General features: G+C 34.0%; 3 protein-coding genes across 3 annotated transcripts; 2 read left to right on the top strand and 1 right to left on the bottom strand.

Annotated features, from left to right (window-relative positions):
• The first annotated feature begins 592 nt into the window (after positions 1–592).
• Positions 593–4,820, top strand: LOC145599093 (myb family transcription factor PHL11-like). The gene is made up of 5 exons (XM_081655505.1): positions 593–772; positions 3,447–3,523; positions 3,624–3,705; positions 4,082–4,185; positions 4,410–4,820. Exons 1-5 carry the CDS (start codon positions 604–606, stop codon positions 4,818–4,820), a joined length of 843 nt encoding a protein of 280 aa, XP_081511631.1. The 5' UTR covers positions 593–603.
• Positions 4,821–5,659: 839 nt separating this feature from the next.
• LOC145598579 (uncharacterized) lies at positions 5,660–19,517 on the top strand. The gene is made up of 10 exons (XM_081654949.1): positions 5,660–6,027; positions 6,382–6,447; positions 7,367–7,550; positions 16,350–16,546; positions 16,672–16,722; positions 17,253–17,344; positions 17,561–17,625; positions 18,515–18,609; positions 18,863–18,967; positions 19,058–19,517. Exons 1-10 carry the CDS (start codon positions 5,743–5,745, stop codon positions 19,193–19,195), a joined length of 1,278 nt encoding a protein of 425 aa, XP_081511075.1. The 5' UTR covers positions 5,660–5,742; the 3' UTR covers positions 19,196–19,517.
• A 3,629-nt stretch (positions 19,518–23,146) lies between these two features.
• Positions 23,147–24,740, bottom strand: LOC145599092 (putative aquaporin NIP5-1). Its single transcript, XM_081655504.1, has 4 exons — positions 24,609–24,740; positions 23,705–24,124; positions 23,529–23,590; positions 23,147–23,306 (listed from the first exon to the last, which is right to left on the bottom strand). Exons 1-4 carry the CDS (start codon positions 24,738–24,740, stop codon positions 23,147–23,149), a joined length of 774 nt encoding a protein of 257 aa, XP_081511630.1.
• Between the last annotated feature and the right edge of the window lie 2,383 nt (positions 24,741–27,123).

Genomic DNA, 27,123 nt, shown 5'->3' with positions numbered 1-27,123 from the left:
TAATTTCTTATTCGCGTCATATTTACTACTTTATATATATGGCGTAAATGCACATAGTTGACATATAAATATATTATAATCATTTCATTGGTATAAAAAACACTTTTAACTACATTTCTTCATTTTATTTAGACATGAAAATAGAAAGATCGAGATGATAAGTGAAAAAATCATTATTAGTAATTAATTAGTGAGTTGTCTTAAGGCCAATCGATTCATAGAGACACATTACTGGTTAGCCAACCAAGGAGTCATGCAATCTAACACCATATTATCAAGTCAAGCAAAGTAAATTAAAATCATTAGTGATAATTATATGAGTTAAAGTGACAATGCCACGATTGATTCCCCCAATTTAATTTTAAGCTTTACTAGCTTCTCATATATTATACTTTAACCAAATAAATTTAAAAACATCATAGGGATTTGAACTTAATTACAAGCTAAGGAGTTGGAGAATGGAGACAAAAATAATATATAAAAATTATGATGTCGGACACATTCTATATATTAACCTACGTTCGTTTGCTTGTAAACTTTGTAATATAATTATATTTCTGATCGATCTATTAGAAAGAGATAAGAAAAGAGATGGAGGGAGGTATGAACGGAGTATACGGCGGTGGAGACGGCGGAAGCTTCCCGTACCACCATCATCAAGCGTTAGAAGGCGGTGTTTTGGTGTCAAGGGACCCGAAGCCACGTCTACGGTGGACTCCTGATCTTCATGAACGTTTTGTTGATGCTGTTACCAAGCTTGGTGGTCCTGACAGTATGTTATATTTCCCTCTCTTTCACTTTTTTTTTTCTTTACATTTAATTTATGAAAATCCGATATTCCAAAAGTTAAATTTTGTTGAATTTTGTTCAATTCAAGGAAAATGATTTATGCAACTGTAGGAAAAATATTTAAATGTTTTCTTATATATCTTAGAATTTTATTATAAAGTTTAGGTTAATTTACACATGTGATTGCTGAAATTGATCAATGAACTAGCTAGGTAGCTAGTATTTGCAAACATTAGAGTTAGCCATTTTTATAAGATCATCAAATCACAAAATTATTGGAATGAATTTATGAAACTTTTATGTTTGATGGGATATGAATTGAATGTCTTTAAGCCGATCAATTAATTAATCATTGACTAATTTATAAATCTAGATGGAATTAATAATTGCATTTTTCACAAATTAGTAGCTTTAATTTAATAGGCATTGAATTAGAAGACTAATTATTACACTATAATTATTGAATTATTTTCCTTTTTTTAGATATTTTAATTCCTTTAATTATTCTAGTCCTTCTAGTTCTATATTTATTTACTTATCTATTTCTCTGTATTATTATTACTATTAATATGCATGTTTCATTGTATTGGGAACCAAATTCCTACATACATTACTTTAATTAATCGGTACAGTACACAGTACAGTATATTGTTGGAGCATCAACTAATTAACCGTCCAAAAGTTACAGCAGTTAATATGTGCAATTGTGAATGCAACAAAATAATACTCGCAATAATACATCAAGGCTATAAACAAGTTTATTTATTTAATTGTCAGTGTAATGTTGGAGCATTATTTAGGGTAAAAGTTGAACCCAAACATGTCAATATGATCAACTCTTCTCATGATGTACTTGGGTGTTTTTTAGTTTGTACTTTTGCTAATTCAGATCAGGATATCTCCAAATTGGAAAGAAATAAGTGAATAATGCACTATGTGCATGGCATACCTATAGTGTAAATACGCTCCTACAAGTTAATTACTCCCTTTGTCTCTTTATTAATGTTCACTTTTTCTTTATTATGTGAGTAATAAGTGATAGAAAGTAGACATTAATAAAGAGACGGAGGGGGTACTAATTGTACTTAAGTTGAATTATTGATAGAGACTAGCTTAGAGACTAGTAATTTCTAGTTCTTGTTTGAGTAAAAAATGATTATATTAACACTGAAATACCGAATGCAAGTTTTTTCTTACAAAGCAAAGCATTTAGCATGCATTGGATTCTCTATTAGTTATCTAGACTAGAGTAGTTTTTGGCAAAAGTGGCCAAAATTATTGGCTTTTGTGTAGATTGTAGAGTTTGCAAAAGCTAGACAAAATCCAACATAACTATTCTATTTTTGGGAGTTTTTTTATAAAATTATGTAATGAGTATTAATGATGAATTGATGATGAACAACTAATATATTTGAAAACTAACTTGAAACAACTATCAAGTATGTAGTACAACAATTATCTATATACAACCAGTTATACAATATGATAAATATTTTGTTTTGGCCTGGTACAACTATTGTTACTTATTTTGTCAATATGAGCAAATGCGTTAAAAGTTATCTATATTTTGTAGGGTACAACCAGTTCAACGACGAAATATTTTTAATTAGATCAAAAGTTAACGTTTAGTAGAACCATTGGCAAGTATGGCAACTACCACAACACCAAATAGATACAATCATACAAATAACTAATTTTGTCAAGCATACCCTTTATAACATACGGTTGTAATATTTGGTATCTTATTTTGGCTAAGCCAATGATTTAGCTAGTTAGACTTTTTAGAAGCTAATTAAGATAAGTGAAGCTTTCGGCTTTGATATAATTATGCTACTAAATAATTAAACATTGGTTATCTTCGTTAAATGAATTGATGTGGTGGTTTTGTTGTGCTTAAGTAAATTAATAAAAGTGAGATGAATTTATCCCAAAAGAGGAACATAAACAAGTGGAGTTGATTTGAAAAAAAAAAAAAACCCTAATTAAGATATAAAGAAGACACTTTGTAATTGGAGTAGTTGAACATGTCTGCACCAAGAATTTCAACATTTGTGATTTCAGGCGTACACGTATACTTAAGCTTCTAACCTTGTCTTAACCTTAATTATTTTTTTAAACTTTGCCCAACACTTGGAACCTTAACAATTTAGCTAAGCGTTATTTAGCATTTCATATATAAAGTATGAGTGTTTTATTTTTTATTACTATTAGCAATATAGCATAGGTATGTACTTAAACAGTTGAAATCGGGGGTAGTTTGAATGATCATATTTTATACTAGGTACATGAAAATGATTTGTAGAGTTCGTTGTATGATATCAAGTACCACAAATTAAAAAAGGAGGTATCGAGGTAGTATATATGCTATCGAGTCATAATAGTAAAAATAAGTAACCAAGCATGCTTATTGGTAGAGTTGGTAGGAAACTCACCTTATGACTTTAAGGACACAAATTTGAGCTCCACTAATAACAAATGCTTGAGAATAGGCGAATATATAGCTAGGGAGATTCCCTTACCTCCCCCTCTACTCTCAAGCTAGCGTTAAGAGCAATGCATTAATGCATAATATGATTAGAGTGCTAATAGTATACTGTTTGAACGTGGAATTATTTATTTCCTATTGATGTCTAACTTGATCACATTAAAATTTGTAGAGGCAACTCCTAAGTCAGTGTTGAAGTTGATGGGATTAAAAGGATTGACATTGTATCATTTAAAGAGCCATTTACAGGTATATCATTATCATTTCACTCGTTAATAATTCAATTTTGATAAATTTGTCCTAAATTAATGTGTCAATTTACTCACTAATTGTTCTTAATTATGTGTAGAAATACAGGCTTGGACAACAATCTAAGAAGCAAAATAGCTCTGAAGGGAAAACAGATTCCACTAGTAAGCTTTATTTACTACGTTTAATTATTTTTGAAATCAAATAAACATGCCTTCATTTATGTATTTCATATATGCATTTAAAGTTTTAAACTATATACTTGTACTAAAATTTTGCATGAATAATTATATTCTTATGATTATTTTCTTGAAGATCTGAGAAATTCATACTCAAGATATAGCCTTCACTGCTCAGAGGCAAGTACTAGTGGCACTGGCCACGGTTCATCAAGTGGAAGTTACGATCTAGGGTATGTGAATATATAGTTGATAGAATAAAACATATTCCTGGGCCTCAACCATCGGCTTAAAGCTGAATAATTGATCATTATTCTTATAAAAATTGTACTTTTGACCTTATTACTATTTACATTGTTACAATTTGAAACAATGGAAGAACTAATAGTCTATTCGTATGATGATTTAAACAGAGATATTCCAATCACGGAGGCACTAAGAAGTCAACTCGAGATACAAACCAAATTACAGGATCAATTAGAGGTGCATATACTTTTTTTTTTTTTTTTTTCAAATCTTAAATCAAATGCTCCCTCCGTCCCTAAATTACATTCCTCTTTCTCTCTATTATGTGAGGAATAAATGCTAGAAAGAGGAATGTAATTTAGGGACGGAGGGAGTAATGATTAAGTAAAACATTAATTTTAAGGTAAAAAATATAGAAAAGTACATATTCTAATTAATAACATTTTTTTTTTTTTTAACAGGTTCAGCAAAAATTACGAACAAGGATAGAGGCACAAGAAAAGTACTTACAATCGATATTATGCAAAGCACAACAAGGCATTTCTGTTGATATGAGCTGCCCTAGTAGTAACAATAATAGTTGTAATAATAATAATAATCAAGAAAGTCTAATGTTTAGTGAACATGTTAATAGTAAGGAGATGAAATCAATTTTTGATCAAATTTATCCTGATCATCGTCGATCCGAAGGCGATCAGCAAGATCACAAGGGAGATATGTTGAAGATTAAGCATGAAGCAGGTGCATCAGGAAATTATTGCTCCTTACAATTGAACTTAAACAATGGTACTAGTACTAATAACCATGGTTATGATTTTGGTGGTGCACATGAGGCTGATTTTGAAGCCAAATTGCTTGCTTATAGAAGATAATAACATGAATTTGATCAAAGTTTAGCCTCCTAATTATTACTTTAATTTGTTAATGATGTATAGGTATGATTCTAATTAGTAATTAAGTATACAAATGATTTGGATTTTTTATTATATTATTTTTTTCTTTTGACGTTTTTATATTTTGTCCATTAACATTTACATACAAACGAGCATCTTCATGCTCATGTTCTAGATTATTGTTATGCAAGTTATATCATTTGTTAAAAATCAATTGGATTATTAAACTAACGACTTAAAAGTAAGAATGCGTTCAACATTGGTCAATCTTGAATTTGAGCTCATCGATGAGAGTAATACAAGTATTATGCATAGGCACATTGCCTCTTCGACTTGGGAAGGTCAATCCTCTAGTTTCAATCATACCTACTAATTCACTATTATATTTGTTCACTATTTTCTAAATTAAATCACCAAAGTGAGCAAATTCAATTTGCAAATCTATGAGATTTTTCTTCAATCCTCAATTGGCAAACCTCAATTCCGTTTAATGGATTCGATCCTCATAATTATTCTTGTCGACTAAGGCTTATCTTAGCCTAACATTTTTGTCAATTTATTTCTAAAATTACCATTTTAATACTTTGAGTTACCTTTTAAAATTACACAGTACTCTTAATTACAAAAATTAAAGAAATAACTTATACAAAATGCATAAACAGACCTAAGTTGTTTTTTTGACCGGACCTAACAAGCTCGATGGTTAAACATATTAGTCATACAAGACTCCCTAAAAGGTTTAAAGCTCAACTAGAACTCTAGAAGGGAACCTAAACCTTAAACCCTTTTCTCTCTCTACCCTTCCCAACTTCTCTCTCTAGGGTTTAAGCCCCAACACTTTACTACTACTCCAACTCAAATTTGAAATTTCCCCCAAATTTTCTTCGGAAATCACTTAACAATGGCGGCTAATTACATGTTTTACAGAGCCTCTGCAACAAAAATCACCACCTCTTCCCAATTCTTTAACCCTTTAATCAAAACCCCTTCTTTTCAAACTCCATTTTCATACCAATTTCTCAGATATATTCACACTACATTGTTTGAAAATGTATTTCACAGAAATCCCAGAAAAAACTCAAGGAATTTGTCAACATTCCCTGATTATAATCTCCAAAATGCCGCTTTCGGGGTCGATTCTCGTGTCCCTGCTACCATTATCACTGGCTTTCTTGGCTCTGGCAAGGTATATATATCTCTCTTCTTAATCTAATTTTTATTTGTTAATTTTGTATAATATAAGATTACCCACTTCATAATTATATTGTTGCTTGATCATTTGCCTAATTATGTTATTTTTAGAAGCTTAAGTATTCTGGGTTGAGTTAAATTTGTGAATTTATTTCTTAATTTCTTTTGATTTTGAGTGTTGTCAAGGTAAAAAAGCATGGAACTTTAATTTTGATTATAATTATAGCAATTATATTGTAATTTAAGTTGTTGGTTTTGAATTTGGAGTGCAAGTTTCTACAATTATTTGGGAATGTTGCTGTTATTTCATATGTTTATAAGATTGTCTTGCTTGGTGTTATTTTGGCAGACTACTTTGCTAAATCACATTCTAACAGCTGAGCATGGGAAGCGCATCGCTGTCATCGAAAATGAGGTATGAAAACATGTGCCTCTTGTGCTAATTGATTAATAGATGGTTCTAATAGTTGTGTACTCTTATACTACAAAAACCTGCATTTAGAATTAGTTACCGTTTTTTGAGTTACTTTCACAGTGATTCGGCCTCCAAGTGACTATATCAAATAATATTAGAATTGATTGAAGCAACAATGATACAATAGATAATCAACCTATATTAGAAGTAATTGCAACAATATTGACAACAAGAAGCAAAGGCCATATGTATTTGGATACCATTGAGTATCTTTTGATTTATGCTTTCATAAGGCTATACAGCACACGGTGAGTATATAGCCTTTGCACTTGTTCTATTACGACAGCAGTTTTAAACATTTGGCTAGTAGTAACTGAGAAGACTGAAATATGAAGAGAAAAGTTTTGATGATAAGTAGCCAAAATGATATCAAGCTTAGTAGATGTATCTAGGTATATACTATGCAAACTCCTTTTTACCTTTCATCAAAACTAGAGTACTGAATAAATGTAAAAGAATCACTAGTGCAGTTTACTCTTAACTATTTTTTAAATGGACTAATATTACAATGACCTAGAGAGCATTCATGTTATGCAGGAATTGCTACATTTATCTATTGACTTGTCATTTCCCTGGATATTCCTTGTATCCATCTCTGTAGACAATTTTTTTTTTTTTTTTTTTTTTTTTTTTTTTTTTTTTTTTTTTTTTTTTTTTTTTTTTTTTTTTTTTTTAAAGAAAGCTGTAATAGTTTCATAAATAATGTTTGAAACTTTGTTCCCTTTGTTAAATTATAGAGGATATGTTGCTATGTAGTATTCCGTGATTCTTACAAATGACCACAGTGGCACATATGCTCTCATCTGAAAAACTGATCGTCGCAGTGTTCTGTTAGCTAACTCTTTTTTTGTGTATCCAGTTTGGGGAGGTAGACATTGATGGTTCTTTGGTTGCTAGTCATTCGTCTTCTAATGAAGATGACATCGTTATGGTCAATAATGGCTGTTTGTGTTGTACTGTACGTGGCGATCTTGTGAAAATGCTGCTGGAACTAGTTAAGGAGAGGCGAGACAAATTCGATCACATAATCATTGAGACTACAGGTACTTCTTGCCATGTTTTTTACATTATCTTATTTGCTTCAGCCCGCATCTCAACAAATATGATTGATTTCCTTAAGTATCTCTTATGATTTAAATAAATATGTACTCCATAATAGTTAGTCTATTCCCACCTTTTGTCACTGTGGTCAAATCTAATCAAGTTTAGTTTCGTATATTTAGAAAGTGGAACTATATTAATCATGCCATTAGGCATTAACAATGGATTGTGATGCTATGCTAACTTCTTAGGTCTATGTAGTGGGACAAGTAGGGCTAAGTTTTAAAGTCAATATATTGAAAGTCATGTAGAGCTGTCAATTCAGTTATTCAAGTTGGGTTTGGGTCAGGTCAAATTAGGTCTCGGGTTAAATCAGGATCAGTTTATATCGGGTCAATCTAGTTTCAGATCAGGTTAAGGTTCAGGTCGGGTCAATTTCAGTTCAAGTTATAACGGGTCGTTCATCTTTTCGGATATAGGTCGAGTTCAATTTGAGTTAAAATCAGATCGGGTTCAATTTCAGGTTCGAGTGTGTTGAATCGGGTTTGGATTAGAAGTGGTCAACATTGGCTCGGCCCGCTAGCCCGACTCGATCCGGCCCGAAAATAGGGCGGGTTTAGGCAAGCATAAAAATACAAATTAGTTAAAAAGCCCGAACCCGGCCCAAAAAAGCCCGCAAAGTCCGTTTTGCCCGACAAGCCCACTGCTTTTTTCCCGGGTTTGGACACAAGAAACTGTGTTAAGGCCCGGTCCGGCCTGGCCCGATTTTTTATCACCTCTAGTTTGGATGGGTTAACAAGATGGTACATTCGGGTTTGGGTTAATGTTGAGTCGGGTTTTGTTTCAAGTTCAATTCTAATGAATATCGATATGACCAAGTTGAACTATATAATTACGCCTTCCATAATTTGATTAAGTATCATCAAGATTTTATTAAACCTATATACGAGTAGTAGAGAACAAAAGGTATATGAGCTGAACAAAAAGTTTTATTAAATCGGATTGAGGGTTTACATAATTGTACCAGTATATATAAGCTGAATAAAAGATATATAAAATTTATTAAACCTTCCATGATTCGGGTTCATGTTTTAATTGGGTCGGGTACTAGTTCGGGTTTGGATTGTTTTTGGGTCGGATTAAATCAGTTGACAGTTACTACCAGGTTGGAGGCAGGTTCGGGTTCAAGTCATAAAGTATTGGATCAAATCGGTTTTCGGTTAAGATCAGGTGAGGTTCAGGTCGGGTTACAGGTCACTAGTTTCACCACATTGTTCGAGTACAGGCTGGCTTTAGATCATTGTCAGTTAAGGACGGGTTAAATTTTAACACCTACTCCACACTTTTTGAGGAAATTTTGAGGTTTCGGGGCCCAGTGGCAAAAAGTGTTTAGACCCTAGGGATATATCCCGGAGTCATATAATGTCGTTTGAAACCATATATGATCATCATTATATGTTGTCATAAACGTACGTGGTAAGCTTGGGTTTACAAAATCACTACAAGTTGTAAACGGGTAAATTGACCGTTTTAGGGCATATTGGATGGTTCCATCGACTAATTTGGAGACCCGGAGGGTATTAGGGACCATGGTAAAAGTCTCGACAATTTTTATTTCCAAACGAAAAAAGGTCAATAATTTACAAAATTGAAGGCTATAATTCACGCTTTTTCAGGAAATTTTGAGGTTTTGGGGACCGGTGGCGAAAAACCTTGAGACGCTAAGGGATAATACTCGGGGTCATATAATGCCGTTTGAAACCATATATGATCATTATATGTTGTCATAAACGTCTGTGGTAGGCTTGAGTTTATGGAATCGATGCAAGTTGCAAACGGGTAAAATGACCGTTGCAAGACGATATGGATGGTTCCACCTACCCAATTAGACTCCCGGAGGGTATAAGAGACCATGGTAAACATCTCGGCAATTTTTATTTTCGGGCGAAAAAAGGTAAAAAAAATTACAAAATTGAAGGCTATAATCCACGTTTTTTGAGGAAATTTAAAGGTTTCGGGGTCCGGTAGCGAAAAGTGTTGATACTCTACGAGATATATCTTGGTGTCTTATAATGCCGTTTGAAACCATATATGATCATTATATGTTGTCATAAACGTCCGTGGTAGGCTTGAGTTTACGAAATCGGTGCAAGTTGCGAACGGGTAAAATGACCGTTACAGGATAATATAGATGGTTCCACCTACCCCATTGGACTCAATGGAGGGTATAAGTGACCATAGTAAACATCTCGGCAATTTTTATTTTCGGGCGAAAAAAGGGAAAAAAATTACAATATTGAAGGTTATAATCCACGCTTTTTGAGGAAATTTTGAGGTTTCGGGGTCCGGAAGCGAAAAGTGTTGAGACTATAGGGGATATATCTCGGTGTCTTATAATGCCGTTTGAAACCATATATGATCATTATACGTTGTCTTAAACGTCCGTGGTAGGCTTGAGTTTACGAAATCACTACAAGTTGTGAACGGTTAAATCACCACCGACCCAATTGGACTCCCAGAGAGTATTAGGGACCATGGTAAACATCTAGGCAATTTTTATTTCCAAGCGAAAAAAAAGTCAAAAAACTACAAAATTAAAGGCTATAAACCACGCTTTTTGAGGAAATTTTGAGGTTTCGGGGCCGATGGCGAAAAGAGATGAGACCTTAAGGATATATCTCGGTGTCATATAATGCCATTTGAAACCGTATAAGATCATTATATGTTGTCATATACGTCCGTGGTAGGCTTGGATTTACGAAATTTGTGCAAGTTGCGAACGGATAAAATGACCTTTTTTTAACATGTTGGATGGTTCCACCTACCCAATTGGACTCCCGGAGGGTATACGGGACCATGGTAAACATCTCGACAATTTTTATTTCCGTGCGAAAAAGGTCAAAAAAAAATTACGAACTTAAAGGCTATAACCCACATTTTTTGAGGAAATTTTGAGGTTTCGTGACCTGGTGGCGAAAAGTGTCGAGACTCTAGGAGATATATCTCGAGGTCATATATGACATTTGAAACCAAATATGATCATTATATGTTGTCATAAACGTCCGTGGTAGGCTTGAGTTTACGAAATCACAACAAGTTGTGTACGGGTAAAATGACTGTTAAAGGGTATATTGGATGGTTCCACCGACTAATTGGACTCCCATAGAGTATTAGGGACCATGGTAAACATCTCGACAATTTTTTTTTTCCAACTGAAAAAAAGTCGAAAAATTTACAAAATTAAAGGCTATAATCCACGTTTTTTGAGGAAATTTTGAGGTTTCAGGGCCCAGTAGCAAAAAGTGTCGAGACTCCAGGGGATATGTCTCGGTGTCTTATAGTGCCGTTTGAAACCATATATGATCATTATATGTTGTCATAAATGTCTATAGTAGGCTTGAGTTTACGAAATCACTACAAGCTGTGAACGGGTAAAATGACCATTAAAGGACATATTGGATGGTTCCACTGACCCAGTTGGACTACTAGAGATTAATAGGGATCAAGGCAAACATCAAAGCAATTTTTATTTCCAAGCGAAAAAAGGTCAAAAAAATTACAAAATTAAAGGCTATAATCCACGTTTTTTGAGGAAATTTTGATGTTTCGGGTCCCGATGGCGAAAAGTGATGAGACCTTAAGGATATATCTTGGTGTCATATAATGCCGTTTGAAACCATATATGATCATTATATGTTGTCATAAAGACATAAACGTTGAATTTACGAAATCGGTGCAAGTTGCGAACGGGTAAAATAACCGTTTCTTGACATATTGGATGGTTGCACCTACTCATTTGAACTCCCGGAGAGTATAACGGACCATGGTAAACATTTCGACAATTTTTATTTCCGAGCGAAAAAAGGTCAAAAAAGTAATAACCTTGAATGCTTTAATCCACGCTTTTTGCGGAAATTTTGAAGTTTCAAGGCCCGGTGGTGAACAGTGTTTAGATCCTTGGAGATATATCTTGAGACCATATATGATCATTATATGTTGTTATAAACGTCCGTGTTAGGCTTGAGTTTACGAAATCACAATAAGTTGTGAACGGATAAAATGACTGCTAAAGGGCATATTGGATGGTCCACCGACTCAGTTGGACTCCCAGAGATAATTAGGGACCATGGTAAACATCTCGGCAATTTTTATTACCCAGTGAAAAACGGTAAAAAAATTATAAAATTAAAGGCTATAATCCACGCTTTTTGAGGAAATTTTGAGGTTTGGGGCCCGGTAGCGAAAAGTGTTGAGACTCTAGAGGATATATCTCGGTGTCTTATAATGCCGTTTGTAACCATATATGATCATTATATGTTTTCTTAAACGTCCGTGGTAGGCTTGAGTTTACGAAATCACTACAAGTCGAGAACGGGTAAAATGACCGTTAAAGGACATATTGGATGGTTCCACCGGCCCAATTAGACTCTCAGAGAGTATTAGGAACCATGGTAAACATCTAGGCAACTTTTATTTCCAAGCAAAAAAAAGGTCAAAAAATTAAAAAATTGAAAGTTATAATCCACGCTATTTGAGGAAATTTCGAGGTTTCAGGTCCGATGGCGAAAAGCTTTTAGACCTGAGAAATATATCTCAGTGTCATATAATGCCGTTTGAAACCATATATGAACATTATATGTTGTTATAAACGTCCGTGGTAGGTTTGAATTTACGAAATAGGGCAAGTTGCGAACGGGTAAAATGACTGTTTATTGACATATTGGATGGTTCAACCTACTTAATTGGACTCCCAGTGGGTATAAGGGACCATGGTAAACATCTCGACAATTTTTATTTCCGAGGGAAAATAGGTTAAAAAAAATTTCAAACTTGAAGGTTCTAATACACGCTTTTTTGAGGAAAATTTGAGGTTTCGGGACTTGGTGGTGAAAAGTGTTGAGACCCCTTATCTCGAGGTCATATATTGACGTTTGAAAACCATATATGATCATTGTATATTGTCATAAACGTCTGTGGTAGGCTTGAGTTTACGAAATCACAACAAGTTATAAACGGGTAAAATGACCGTTAAAAGGCATATTGGATGGTTCCACCGACCCAATTGGACTCCCAAAGAGTATTAGAGACCATGGTAAACATCTCGGCAATTTTTATTTCCGAGTGAAAAAAGGTAAAAAAAATTACAAAATTGAAGGCTATAATCCACGTTTTTTGAGAAAATTTTGAGGTTTCTGGCTGGTAGCGAAAAGTTTTGAGACTTTAGGGATATATAGGGTGTCATATAATGTCGTTTGAAATCATATATGATCATTATATGTTGTTATAAACGTCCGTGGTAGGTTTGAATTTACGAAATCAGTGATAGTTGCGAACGGGTAAAATGACCGTTTCTTGACATATTGGATGATTCCACCTACCCAATTGGACTCCAGGAGGGTATAAGGGACCATGGTAAACATCTCGACGATTTTTATTTTCAAGCGAAAAAAGGTCAAAAAAATTACAAACTTGAAGGCTATAATCCACGTTTTTTGAAGAAATTTTGGGATTTTGGAACCCGATGTTGAAAAGTGTTAAGACAGTAGGAGATATATCTCGAGGTCATATATTGACGTTTGAAACCATAAATGATCATTATATGTTGTCATAAACGTCCGTGTTAGGCTTGAGTTTACGAAATCAGTGAAAGTTACGAACGGGTAAAATGACCGTTTAATGACAAATTGGATGGTTCCACCTACCCAATTGGACTCCCGGAGGATATAAGGGACCATGGTAAACATCTTGTTAATTTTTATTTCGGGTAAAGGTTAAAAAATTAGAAAATTGGACGCTTTAATCCAAGCTTTTTGAGGAAATTTTGAGGTTTCGGGATCGGTGACGAAAACCCTTGAGACACAAAGGGATACATCTAGGGTTCATATAATGCCGTTTGAAAGCATATATGGTAATTATATGTTGTCATAAAATTTCGAGGTAGGCTTGAGTTTATGAAATCACTACAAGTTGTGAACGGGTAAAATGATTGTTTAAGGGCATATTGAGTGGTTCCACCGACTCAATTGGACTCCCAGGGAGTATTAGGTATCATGGTAAACATCTCAGAAATTATTATTTATCGGGAAAAAAAAGGTCAAAGAATTACAAAATTGAAGGCTAATCCACGCTTTATTAGGAAATTTTGAGGTTTCGGGGTATTGTGGCGAAAAGCCTTGATACATTGGATACATCTCGGAGTCATATAATGCCGTTTAAAACCATATATAATCATTATATGTTGTCACAAACGTACGTGGTAGGCTTGAGTTTACGAAATCAGTGCAAGTTGTAAACGGGTAAAATGACCGTTTTAGGGCATATTGTATGGTTCCACCGACCCAATTGTACTCCCGGAGGGTATTAGACACCATGGTAAACATCTCGACAATTTTTATTTTAGAGCGAAAAAAGGTCAAAAAAAATTACAAACTTGAAGGATATTATCCACGTTTTTTGAGAAATTTTGAGGTTTCGGGGCCACATGGCGAAAAGTGTTGAGACCCTAGGGGTTATATATATATATCTCGATGACATATAATGCCGTTTCAAACCATATATGATCATTATATGTTGTCATAAACGTACGTGGTACGCTTCAGTTTACGAAATAACTAAAAGTATTGAACGAGTAAAATGACCGTTAAAGGGCATATTGGATGGTTTCACCGACCCAATTGGACTCCTAGAGGGTATAAGGGACCATGGTAAACATCTCGGGAATTTTTATTTTCTAGCGAACAAAGGTCAAAACTTGTAAAATTGAAGGCTAAAATCCACGATTTTCGAGGAATTTTGAGGTTTCGGGGCCCGATGGCGAAAATTGTTGAGACCCTAGGGGATATATCTCGAGGTCATATATTGACGTTTGAAACCGTATATGATCATTATATGTTGACATAAACGTCCGTGGTAGACTTGAGTTTACGAAATCGGTGCAAGTTACGAAAGGGTAAAATGACCGTTTCATGACATATTAGATTGTTCCACCTACCCAATCGGACTCCCGGAGGATATAAGGGACCATGGTAAACATCTCAGCATTTTTTATTGTTGAGACCCTAATGGATACATCTCGGTGTCATATATCGTTGTTTAAAACCATATATGATCATTATATATTGTCATAAATGTACGTGGTAGGCATGAGTTGGCGAAATCACTACAAGTTGTGAACGAGTAAAATGACCGTTTAAGGACATATTGGATGGTTTCACCGACCTAATTGGACTCCCGAAGAATATTAGGGACCATGGTAAACATCTCAGTAATTTTTATTTTCGGACGAAAAAAGGTTAAAAAATTACAAAATTGAAGGCTATAATCCACGTTTTTTAAGGTAATTTTGAGGTTTAGGGGCCTGGTGGCGAAAAGCCTTGAGACCCTAAGGGATACATCTCGGGGTCATATAATGCCGTTTGAAACCTTATATGATCATTATATGTTGTTGTAAACGTCCGTGGTAGGCTTGAGTCTACAAAATCGGCGCAAGTTGCGAACGGGTAAAGTGACCGTTTGAGGGCATATTGGATGGTTCCACCGACCTAATTGGACTTCCGAAGGGTATTAGGGACCATGGTAAACATCTCGGCAATTTTATTTCCGGTCGAAAAAAATGTCAAAAATTACAAAATTGAAGGCTATTATCCATGCTTTTTATGGAAATTTTGAGGTTTTGAGGCCCGGTGGCGAAAAATGGCAAAATTGAAGGCTATAATCCACCCCATTGTTTAAGTACAGGATGGATTCAGATTATTGTCGGTTAAGGTCGGTTCCTCGGGTTTAATTCGAGTCAAATTCAGATCGGATTCAATTTTAGGTTCGGGTTGTGTGTGAGTCAGATTTGAGTGGGTTAATAGATGGTACATTCGGGTTCGAGTTAGTGTTGAGTTGGGTTTTGGTTCAATTTCAATTCCAATAAATATCGATTTGTTCAAGTTGAACCTATATCATTACGCCTTTCATAATTTGATCAGCATTATCAAGATTTTATTAAACCTATATATGAGTAATAGAGAATAAAAGGTATACAAGCTGAATCGGATTGTGGGTTTACAGATTTGTACTAGTATATAAGTTGAACAAAAGGCATATAAATTTTATTAAACCTTCCATGACTCGGGTACAAGTTTTAATAGGGTCGGGTACTAGTTCGGGTTGTTGTTGGGTCGGATTAAATCGGTTGACAGTTACTTTCAGGTCGGGTGCAGGTTCGGGTTCAGGTTCAGGTCAAAAAGTATTGGATCAAATCGGTTGTCGGTTAACATCAGGTCAGGTTCAGGTCGAATTACTAGTTATTAGTTTCATCCCATTGTCCGGGTACAGGTTGGATTCAGATCATTGCCAGTTCAGGTCGGGTTCTCGGGTCGGGTCAGATTTTGACAGCTCTAAGGTCATGACAATTGTATTCACAGGGTTGGAAAAGGGAAAGGAAATTCCAATGTGATAATGATTTTCTTAATATGAATTATAACATAAATTCTTTTGTTAAATTAAGAACCTATGTTGTCTAAGGAACTCTTAGCCTCTTAGGACACAACTGCTCCTACTGAAGAATTTATTCTGGTCTTCTATTTGTCAACCCATATAATTTACTCTTTGTTTTTCTTATCTAAATAGATAATTTTCTGTGGCTTTCACAGAGATTTATTCAGGTCTTTCTGTCTTTTTACCTTATTAGGTGGGGTTAGAGGAAAAAAGTAGCAGCATGCTTCCTGTGCTTGATTATCAAAATTTTCAGTTTCCTAGATTGCAAAGTCATTAATATTAACTACTGACCTTCGTGGCTTACATTTCTCAATCAGGTCTTGCAAAACCAGGTCCAGTAATTGAGACATTTTGCAGTGATGAGATGGTCTCACGTTATGTAAAGCTAGATGGTGTTGTAACAATGGTAGATTCTAAACATGCCACAAGACATTTGAATGAAATTAAACCAAGATTTGTTGTGAATGAGTCTGTAGAACAAGTTGCTTATGCAGACCGGATTATCATAAATAAGGTACTTTGTGAAGCTTTGCTACTTGTTCAGCAACTATTCTGTAACTTTATTTATTGCTTTGACAATGAAAGGTTTGTATGCTTGTGCTGCAGTACTCATTTATCATAATTGTAATGACTTTGCAGACTGATTTGGTTTCCGAGGCTGACTTGGAAGTGTTGACAAAGAAAATCAGGGTAGGCTTTCTACTCTGATTTCTCATTAGTCTTCTTATTTGAACATTTTATACAGTAGTGAGAGAACATTTCTTTCTTGTTGTCCTCTTTAGTAGTGTCACCATTGCTTCATACTCATGGTTCCAAGGATTTTGCAATATCGGCTAGCATTATGCAGAGATAATGCAAGATTGTCAGACCTCAAAATAATTTCTGTTGATATTCTGGAAGTTTTGAGGAAGTTAGGAAGTTCTTAATTTCATTACAGTGTGAGAGTTCTTAATTGCTGTTGTGCTGTGTTGCATTGCATGAAATAAGACTGGTCTAGGGAAAAGCTTCTGTTTTTTACATTTTATAACTGTTATATTTTTAACACTTTGAATTAAATCAGTACTTGGTTCGATTATGTCACATTTCCTTCAGGATTAACCGGTGAGGATATTGTTTCAAAGCCATGAAAGGCTATACAGTTAAATAGTTAGTGCCCTTTGTAGGAATCTTATATTGAGATGAACTCACTCTATCTCTTGTATTCTTTGTCTCTTCTGCAGCATATAAATGGAATGGCACAAACACAGCACGCAAAATATGGAGCTGTTGACATCGACTTTGTTCTAGGAGTAGGTGGATATGATCTTGACAGGTCAGGTTTTGTTTGCAGTCTGTGATCCTTATGATTTATGAGTCATACTTTGAGAGTTGAGACTTGCTAGTGCTGGTTGTAACTACAGTTACTCAGATGCAACTTCAATATTTTGTCTCTTTCTATCTTATGTTCATTGAGGATTAGTTAAGTATGATAATTAATTGTCATTTTGGAGCAAGCAACGTGATATTATTTCCCTCTTGGAATTTGCAGGGTTGAATCTGCTGTCCGATCAGATGATTCACATTGTGCTAGTCATGAACATATAAAGGGACATGGTGAGGAACTTTTTTGTTTTTCTGTCATTTATCAATGTTTTGGTCATTACTCTCTCTGCATAAGATTCTAATGCTGGAAGGTGGTATTTGTTGCTGCCTTTACTAGGGTAGAGTAACAACTTTCGCCTCTACTATTAGTTGTTAACATTTATCTTACATCACTGCTTCTTTCCAATTTTAATAATTGATGTATCTGTAGCATGAATGCATGATATGTAGTAAATATTTATGAAAGTTTGTTTACTCTGCTGATTGGTGATTTTTAGTGTGGTATAATCTGTAGCTTGCACTACTCTGCAAGGCTTGCATAGATCTTTTGTTGGCATGAGCCGCATGATATCCTTGGTTTCTGGTAAAAATCATTGGTGGTGACTGCTGATCCATGATTTGATTTTGGAAACATTAACATTCAAAGTTGTTGAAAGCCTAGCCTGTTGCATAGATTTGTATTGCAAATTAACATTAGTTGTACTCCGTACTATGTTAGTAAGGGTTTATGTAGCCGACCCTACTTATGGGATTAAGGCTTTGTTTGATTGATTGATTGTACTATGTTAGTAAGCTTCACGACTAAGGTTGGAGATAAGTAGGTGTCTAGGTGTCAGATTTTTTAGGAGTATTTTGAACATATACAGCTGTGTATGAGGGGTCAAGTTACAAAATGCCCTTTCCCCAAGTTACTACTAATAGACTATGACTAATCTGCCCTTTCCCTAAGTATTGATTCCTTGCAGGAATTCAAAGTAAATTCATGGATTTTTTTTCCATATATATAATTCTCCCATGCTATATTTACTTCCGCGGTTTCATCTTACTACTGCTATGGATGATCTACAAGTAAAATAGTAATTGCTCATCTAATTATCCTCTGTCTTGTTGAATGTAACAGAGCATCACCAGGGTCATCATCATCATGATCATACTCATGATTCTGCTGTGTCTAGTGTGAGCATTGTTTCAGAAGGAACTATTGATCTTGATGAGGTAACTAGTTATGCTCTCTTCTCAATTTGGTAATTGTTTATGAAAAACTGTAAGAGGGATTACTCATACATAATGATAAAGTAATGAGTAATCAGTTCTTATTAGTGGATTTTATCTTGAGATAGGAGGCTTACTTAACTTTCAACTTTTCAAAGCATAAAGCAACCATTTTAGTGCCGTTCATTGATCAGAACCTTAGTGCCAATTTATCTCGAGAATCTTAGTGTTTAAAATTGAGCTTCTTTGTGATTAGCTTGACGATTGGCTCGAAAGACTGATCGAGGAAAAGGGAGAAGACTTGTACAGATACAAGGGAGTCTTATCAGTCAACGGATCTGATGAGCGCTATGTTCTACAGGTATTTGACCATAAATTTCTTCCTCTATTTTAGTTTTTGGTCATCATTGCACAATTGTTGAACCTTAGGTTTATGGTGGTGGTTCTTCAGGGTGTTCACACTATGTTAGATGGTTGCCCGGGAAAAACATGGACTCCGGATGAAAAGAGGATAAACAAACTGGTTTTTATTGGACGCAATTTGGATGAAACAATGCTTAGAAAGGGATTCAAAGGATGTTTGGTATGACAAATTACCTGCTCGCTTTCAATTGATAATTGCAGCTAATTGTATACGGTAAATATTGTGACATGAGGGATATACACCAACTGTAAATTATTTCACTGAATATTTTGGAGTTGTGAGGCCGGTTGGATGGTTTGTAGGTCGATTGAATAGATTTGGTCGGAGGGAATTCAGTTCGTATCTTAATTCTACGATGAATATACCATTCAATTTCAAGTCTTCTAGTGTATATCATTGACATTTTTGTAATCAAGTTGGCTTAATTTAATGAGCTTACTTAGGTACACAAAAAATGATACTCTGAGTTTGAAGGCTTCAAACGTTTCGTTCTTGGTACATTTCACATTTTCTTTCTCGTTTCGGTTTCGGCTTCGTTATCACGTTTTCATTGCTGTTTCGATTGCTAATGATATACGGAGTATTATACATTTATACGGGTGCTTAATTATTTGGGTCTAAATTACATTTTATTATTTCCTGAAGAATATTACTTGTGAAAACAACTTTATCATTGCATAATTAGATTTTCGTCACATTTGATTCCTTTTCCCCAAAAATCTTGCGTTGATATCTTTCATTATTATAATGCATTCGTAATCTAGTGGATGTTCACTAAATTTTTGAAGAATCTTGTCATTGTCACTTCATTACCTCAATAACTGCAAATAGAATGTCTAAATTCTGAAATGTTAACAACAAAATGATCTTCGTAAAAAAAAAAAAAAGAAAAAAAAAAAAGATGAATAGACTTATAGTCCTAACTGTATTAGTTTGTGTTTTGTTGATGTGCAACACTTATCATAACATCAATCATAAAGACCGTTACCTCTTAGCTAGCAATATGACAAAGTGACAAATTACGCTAATCACCTTCAACGATATAACATATCACCCCAAAATTAGTACGTAGTATATTCCACCGAAATATTATGATGAGACAAATGTCATCTAAACCCCCATATGAGAACAAGATTTTTTTTTATACAACCAATGCCCTTTTTAGATCTTACCTCGGAAAGAGCTTAGAAGTTAGAATTGATAAATGTAATGCTTGTGAGTTTGTGTACTCCCTTAGAGCAAACCCAGCCATTAACCAATTGGCTTGGTTGGTTATGGGGACCGAGAAAGTGAAAAAATATTAAAACAATGAAGAGAGATAAAGTTTTGTTGAAAAAAAGTAATAACCAGGTTATGAAAATAACCAGGTACAAGTTTTGGTTATTGATTAAAATAATATCCACTTTTTGCTTTTGATGGGTGTCTTTGATAATGTGGCAAATGTATATGATAGGATTTAAAAAAGAGATTATTTGGTGGAGTTGGGTAAAAATAAGAAAGAGAAAATGTATAACCAAAAAGTCGTGGTTAACTATTGGGAGACATTGGTTATTAAATGGGTATAAGAGTGATTATAGGTGACGTGGAAGAAATAGAAATTAATAAAATAAGCAATAACCACAATGGTTGTGGGCAACCATTGTGTTTGCTCTTAGTGTTTTAATAAGTGTTACACTTATTAAATCCGGCCGTGTTTTTATAAGTGTTATACTTCTTTTTTTGACAAAAAACTACATTAAAATATTACTACGTATATCTCTATCCTCTTATGGTCCTACTACTTTTTTATTATATATTTCCTCTCACATTCATTAATTTTCAATAAATTATTAACCCACTATCTTTCTACAATTTTTTAATATTCTAACTACCCCACTTACCTCTTATTTTATTTAAGTAAATTAAATTGCCTAAAACTATATGCCGGTCAAACTGTAACACTAAAAAAAACACGGAGGGAGTATGTGTGTTAAGTTGAAGTTTCCTAAAAAGGTTAATCAGTCCTTTTTTGGGCAGTTTGATAAGTGCATAAACAGCTGCACCAACTACAGCACCCAAGGGCGGAGCCACCATGTATATCCAGGCCATAGTCCATGGTACCAACCTGTTGCTATGGTCGGTCCTAGCCGGGTTCATCGACGCACCTGTCATTGGCCTGCAACATTTTACAATAGGTAATAAAATAATTTTCAAGTTCACTAACTGACCGTTTCTCACTATTTGAAATAGAATGGTCAGTTAATGAACTTGAAAGTAGTATACAATGATGTAGCAAGGGATTTACTTGCTATGGACAAAGATTTAACAAATGAATATAGGTTACAAAGCTGCATTTTAGTTGTAAATCTAATACAAATGGCTAAATTTATGACATGAATGAAGAACATTGCTCTTTGAGCGCCTCTTTAAAAAAAAAAAAAAAAAAAAAAAAAAAAAAAAAAAAAAAGCATTTCAAATGATTTTGGGAATGGGTTGCTAATCTATGACATGAATAAAAAACATTGATGAACAATTTTAACTTTGCGATTTTTAATTTTAATTTCGAAATTTAATTAATATTATAAAAATAGTTTTACATAATTTATAATAATGTAATGCTTAAAAAAAATACATATTAAAAAGAATAATTTAATACATTATGGACATTAAAAATAATCCAAAATGAAAATGAAAGCCAATTAGATTTCGCCACATCTACATATTGGTGGCTTTTTAAAGAATGCCATTGTAGATTTTTTCACACACCAGGATTACATTTATTAGAGCTAGCAAAAGCATTGCACTCTGGTTGAGTATGAAAACATTGTGTATCCAAACAACACCAGCAATTTCCATAAGTACAATGCTTTTGTGTGCAAAGAATAGTTTCTGGTACTACAATTTTCCTGCTCATTAACTTCACTGATCCAAATTCATTTTCAGCGTTATCACCTACATGCATGCATAAAGTAGGGTACGTAAGAATTAATTATAATAATATAACATATGCTATTATGCTACATTACTTTTTAAATTATATCTAGAAATTCAGGATATTGAACAATCCCTAAGCAAAAGCAAAACAATTACATTGCTAAGATTATAACCACTCAAATGTGCATAAATAAATTGGTATAGAAACCTAAACTAGCAGGCACTCAAACAAACACGAATTATTATTATTATTATTTTTATTTGATGCAAACACGAATAAATAGTTGCGTGACTTACAATTTGCAAACATCAATAGAAAGACAACGATGACAAAAGAATAAATAGTTCTTGATGCCATTATGTTTGCGATTGTTTGGATAAAGAGTAAATATTATTCGTGCTTTTTTTTTTTCAATTATTATTGTGTATTATTGAGTACTATCACGGGTTTAACTAGAATTATTTATAGGTGCATATTTGTTAGGAATATTAGGACAATATTTCGTGATATACCTTGATTCTTGTTTATATTTAGTGTATCTTTTGATTTTATCCCAAATTTTTTGGGTGCTTTGAGCCACCCTTACCGATTTTTACCTGGTATGATATATCTTGATTGATTGTTTTCTTATTTATAGGATTATTAGACTGGTACAAGAATATATTTGGTGTATCTTTTGATTTTATCTCATATTTTTCGGGTGAAAACCTTTGTATGCTAAATATATTGATGAATGGATGATGCAACCTCAATATACAGTACATAGTCTTGGCTCTTCTAATCAATGTTACGTCATACGTACATACTAACATACTATTATAAAAAGATGACAATTAATTTGCTAGTCATCAAGCACCAATTTAACAAGAAAAAAGGGGCAAAAACGAAAATTAAGGATTGTATGATTGTATCTATACAATGAGATTTGCTTTACATAAAATCTAAGCTTAACTTCTAAAACATTAAATTGTTCATAATACCGATCATAAAGATTGTCACCTCTTAAATGACAAAGTGACTAACTATGCTCATCACCCTCAACGATATAACAAATTACCTCAAAAGCAATACGTAGTGATTTTTTTACACGAGTAATGCCCTTCCTAGATTTTACCTTGGGAAGAGCTTAGAATTAAAAATTGATGAATGTAATGCTTGCAGTTTGTGTATGTATGTTAAGTTGAAGTTTCCTAAAAAATTAATCAGTCCTCTTTGGGAAGCTTGATAAGTGCATAAACAGCTGCACCAACAACAGCACCCAAGGGTGGAGCCACCATGTATATCCATATTCCACGGTACCTTCCTGTTGCTATGGCCGGTCCTAGTGTCCTAGCCGGGTTCATCGATGCACCTGTCATTGGCCTGCAACATTTTACATATTAGCTATCATTTATGTACGTAGGCTTTGCGTGTGTTCAAATTCAGTTCAATTTAATTTAGTTTAATGTTGTAACGATACATGCACGTGTGTAATAGCAAGGTGTTAACTTTGTGCGTTTATTTTAAAATTGTACCATTATTTTTTACATTTTGTACAAGTGTAAATTAATCTTGTAAGAGCTTGTATAATTGCAAACAACTCACCCTATAATGAGTATGTCAAGCATGACAGCACCACCAATTGCAACACCCGCTAAGTCACCCACCTACATTGTTGCATTACGTGTTTAAATGATAACATCAGAGTTTAATTTCCCCTCGAGAGGAGGGCTTATTTCCTAAAAAGGAACAGAACTAAACCGAAAAAAAAAAATACTTACAGCCGTATGGTCAGTCGCGACAGCGATAATAACAAACATGAGGATAAAAGTGGCAACAAACTCCAACAAAAAAGCTTGTCCAACAGTAACAGAAGGCATGGTAACACCACCAGACATAAAAGGGTCATAAGCAGCCTTAAGCAAGAAAGAAGCAGAAATAGAACCAAGAATTTCAGCCAAAATATAAATGGGAACTTGGGCCCAAGGAAAATGTCCAAGGGCTGCATATGCTAGTGTTACAGCTGGGTTTAGATGGGCCTTAGAAATGTGCCCAATTGATAAAACTAGTATCAAAACTGCAAGCCCAGAACATGCTGCATTTCCTATTAATGTTTCAATTCCACTGAATTTTTGGTCTACTATTGGCCCTGCTGCTGCTGCAAATACCAATATGAATGTTCCCACAAATTCTGCACCAGCCTGTTACCAAAAGAAAAAAAAAAAAAAAAAAAAAAGGTGATTATTATTTTCATTTGAAACTTAATACTTCATCCGATCCGTCTCTTTTTGGTTTCAATGTTTTGATTTTTTAGGTTTGTCAATGTATAGTTTCAGCCTTAATATCTCTAATTACGGATAAATATAAAGTATAAAACTTTTATACCGTGAAAATATAAATAGAGATGAATTTAACCAGATTTCATATAATTATAAGTCACCCAACATATAAATTAACAATGTTAGTCAAATGAGAGTACTTAAATATTGCAAATTATCAATTGTTACAACTAAAAGTAAAGAGAACGGAGGAAGTATAACAAAATAAAATTTAATATGAAGTGAATTTTTAAGGATGAAAAGGTTTGTTCTGCTATACGTAGTAGGAAGTAAGAAATAAATAAAACATTTTTTTTTTTTGACGGGAAGAAATAAGCAAAACTTAGAATAAAAGAAGAAGCAATACCTTTTTAAGGACTGATATCTGGATTAGCTTGCTGCTTGATGATGGCTTTAACGAGGGCTGACTCGTTGGTGGTTGATTGGCGGCGGGTGGCGTTAGTAGGGATGGCAACGGGGTCACATTACTTGTTGACATTTTAAGACAATTTTGAACTTAACTTGTACTATGTATGTACTTTGTAGCCTTACAATTTTGTTTATTAGCTTCTTGTATATGTGAATTTTATTTGCCTTGGGCACTTTACATATTAGTGATATTACAATGTCTATACTTAAATTTTTTTGGTATATATGTATATTATGGTGCTTTGACTTGCTCAAATTGGAAGGCATGATTGCTATTAACTATCTAAACTATGAATTTGAAGTTTTCTTGGTCAACTTATGATTTCTTTTTTCTTAATACATCTTGTAGCTGTTTGATACATACTCCATACCATATAATTAATTGATTAATAATAGCAAAATTGTCACTATTTTAGCACGAAGTTAAGTAAGTTAATTGTTGATCAAACATTTATTCTGAGATAGAGGAGTATTTTGATTGATTTATGCAAGCACGTAATGGTGTTCTAAAATTTGCATTATTTCTCATTTTACCATCAATAAATACATTTTTTGGATAATCGGATGTATGATTTGATACATACCTTGTGCCTATGCCTATAACATGGGTGTTCCTTGGCTGCTTGGCAGCAACATGACAAGTTTTTGCAATACAAACAATCTACAGTATAAATGTATAATAGTTGTTGAGTTTTGTAATTTTATTTTTGTTATTAATATGCAATTAGTTTCCTATAACCCTTTAATTACACTCTCATTAGTTAAATTTGATTATGAACCTCTTTCAAAAAAAAAAAAAAACAAAAACAAAATTTATTATGAACCAAGATAATGACTAGGTATCAATGTATCATTACATACGTACTTGAAATAGTCAAATTCTATAATAATGCAGTTTATACTCCATATCATGTCCATATAATATCCATGAGTAGGAGCTAGGAGTATAAGTTTCTATCAAAGAAACGCTTCTTGTAAATGTCCAGCTAGCGAATCTGAAACGTTTCTTCTATAATATACAAGATTCCAAGAAACTCCTACTTGAACATATAATAATCTCTATTTTTAATACTTAGGGCATGTTCTCTTCAGCTTATTTCAGTTCAATTCAGTTTTAATAAGTTCAATTCAGTTCAATTCAGTTCTTATCTTAATTTCCTTCTCTCATAAAAAATTCAATTCAGCTCCAATAAGTTCAGTTCAGCTCAATTCAGTCAATCAGAACAGACCCTTATGCGTATTTCATTTCGGACTTTTACAAGTTAACGACTAGTTTGATATACAGACATATAATTTGCAATATGACTAATGATTATGTAAATGCAAGGGGCCAAGCTTCTCCTCATACTACATTTTTTTTAAGCTTTTAACTCAAGAATATGTCAAGTTAAATACTACGGACTACGGAGTAATACGTAAAAGAAGATTTCTGAAGATAGCTAATTGCATATTAATTTGCCGTCAATGTAATGGATCTACAATTTGATTAGCTGGTTCATTCATGATGATTCTAAACGTTTTTTTTAGAATGATATATATTGATAAAATAAACGTTTCTTTAATGCCAGCAATTTGGAAGCAAGACCTTCAACATTTAGTACGTTTTTGTTTAATTTCTAAGAAACGTTTCTGGAGTTAATGTTACATTGGATGCTACAATATCTTTATTCTGAAGAATTTATATGCTGTTCTAGAAGACTATTCACGAATTGCCTTTCTGATTTCTGCCTTACATTTCATACATTTTTTTTTTGAAAGAGCCATCCATTTCAAACATAATTAATCCCAAAAATTATTAAAAATATCCCTATACATGTTGAGCACTTGAGCCCATGAGAAAAACCTACATGTGAGTGGTGTGTTGTCCCACATTAGTTGAGTGTATAAGTGAGAGTTTGTATTGGGATTTGGGCCAATGTTATGGACAAACCCAACTGGCATGTGGGATACACTCCCAAATCGCAATATAACCTGGCCCTCGTTGACATATGATCTTGAGATGGAACCTCCTTGGTCATATAAAGTGGATAACTGTGATGGGTGTGGCCTAGACCTGTTCATCATTGTATCAAAGCCAGGTTTGGATTGTATTGCGATTTGGGCCAATGTTATGGACAAACCCTACTGAGGTTTGTAGCAACCCCCTAACCTTTTGGGTTGAGCGCCCGCCTCCTCTTGTACAATTCCAATCCTTAACTAAGGCTAAACTCGCTACTACGATGATTTCATGCCACAAAATGTCAAGAATTGGACTAATTAATAATACTAATCTTCCTCGCTCGTATTGAATTATAGTCCGCATCAAGCCACCCTAAACACTACTTCATCGTTTCGCGGATACCCTATGTAGACAACTGAAATAAGGCAACTGACGATGTTCCATTAGTTCGCCAAGGTTACCCGACGGTAACAAAAGCCGGAATCCCCAAACTCACATAGGTTCTCCATCAACG

This window comes from Chenopodium album, chromosome 20, assembly GCF_948465745.1.
Source record: "Chenopodium album chromosome 20, dcCheAlbu1.1, whole genome shotgun sequence".
NCBI lineage: Eukaryota > Viridiplantae > Streptophyta > Magnoliopsida > Caryophyllales > Amaranthaceae > Chenopodium > Chenopodium album.
The sequence above is the reverse complement of the archived record's forward strand: the minus strand, read 5'-3'. Positions and strand labels throughout refer to the sequence as shown.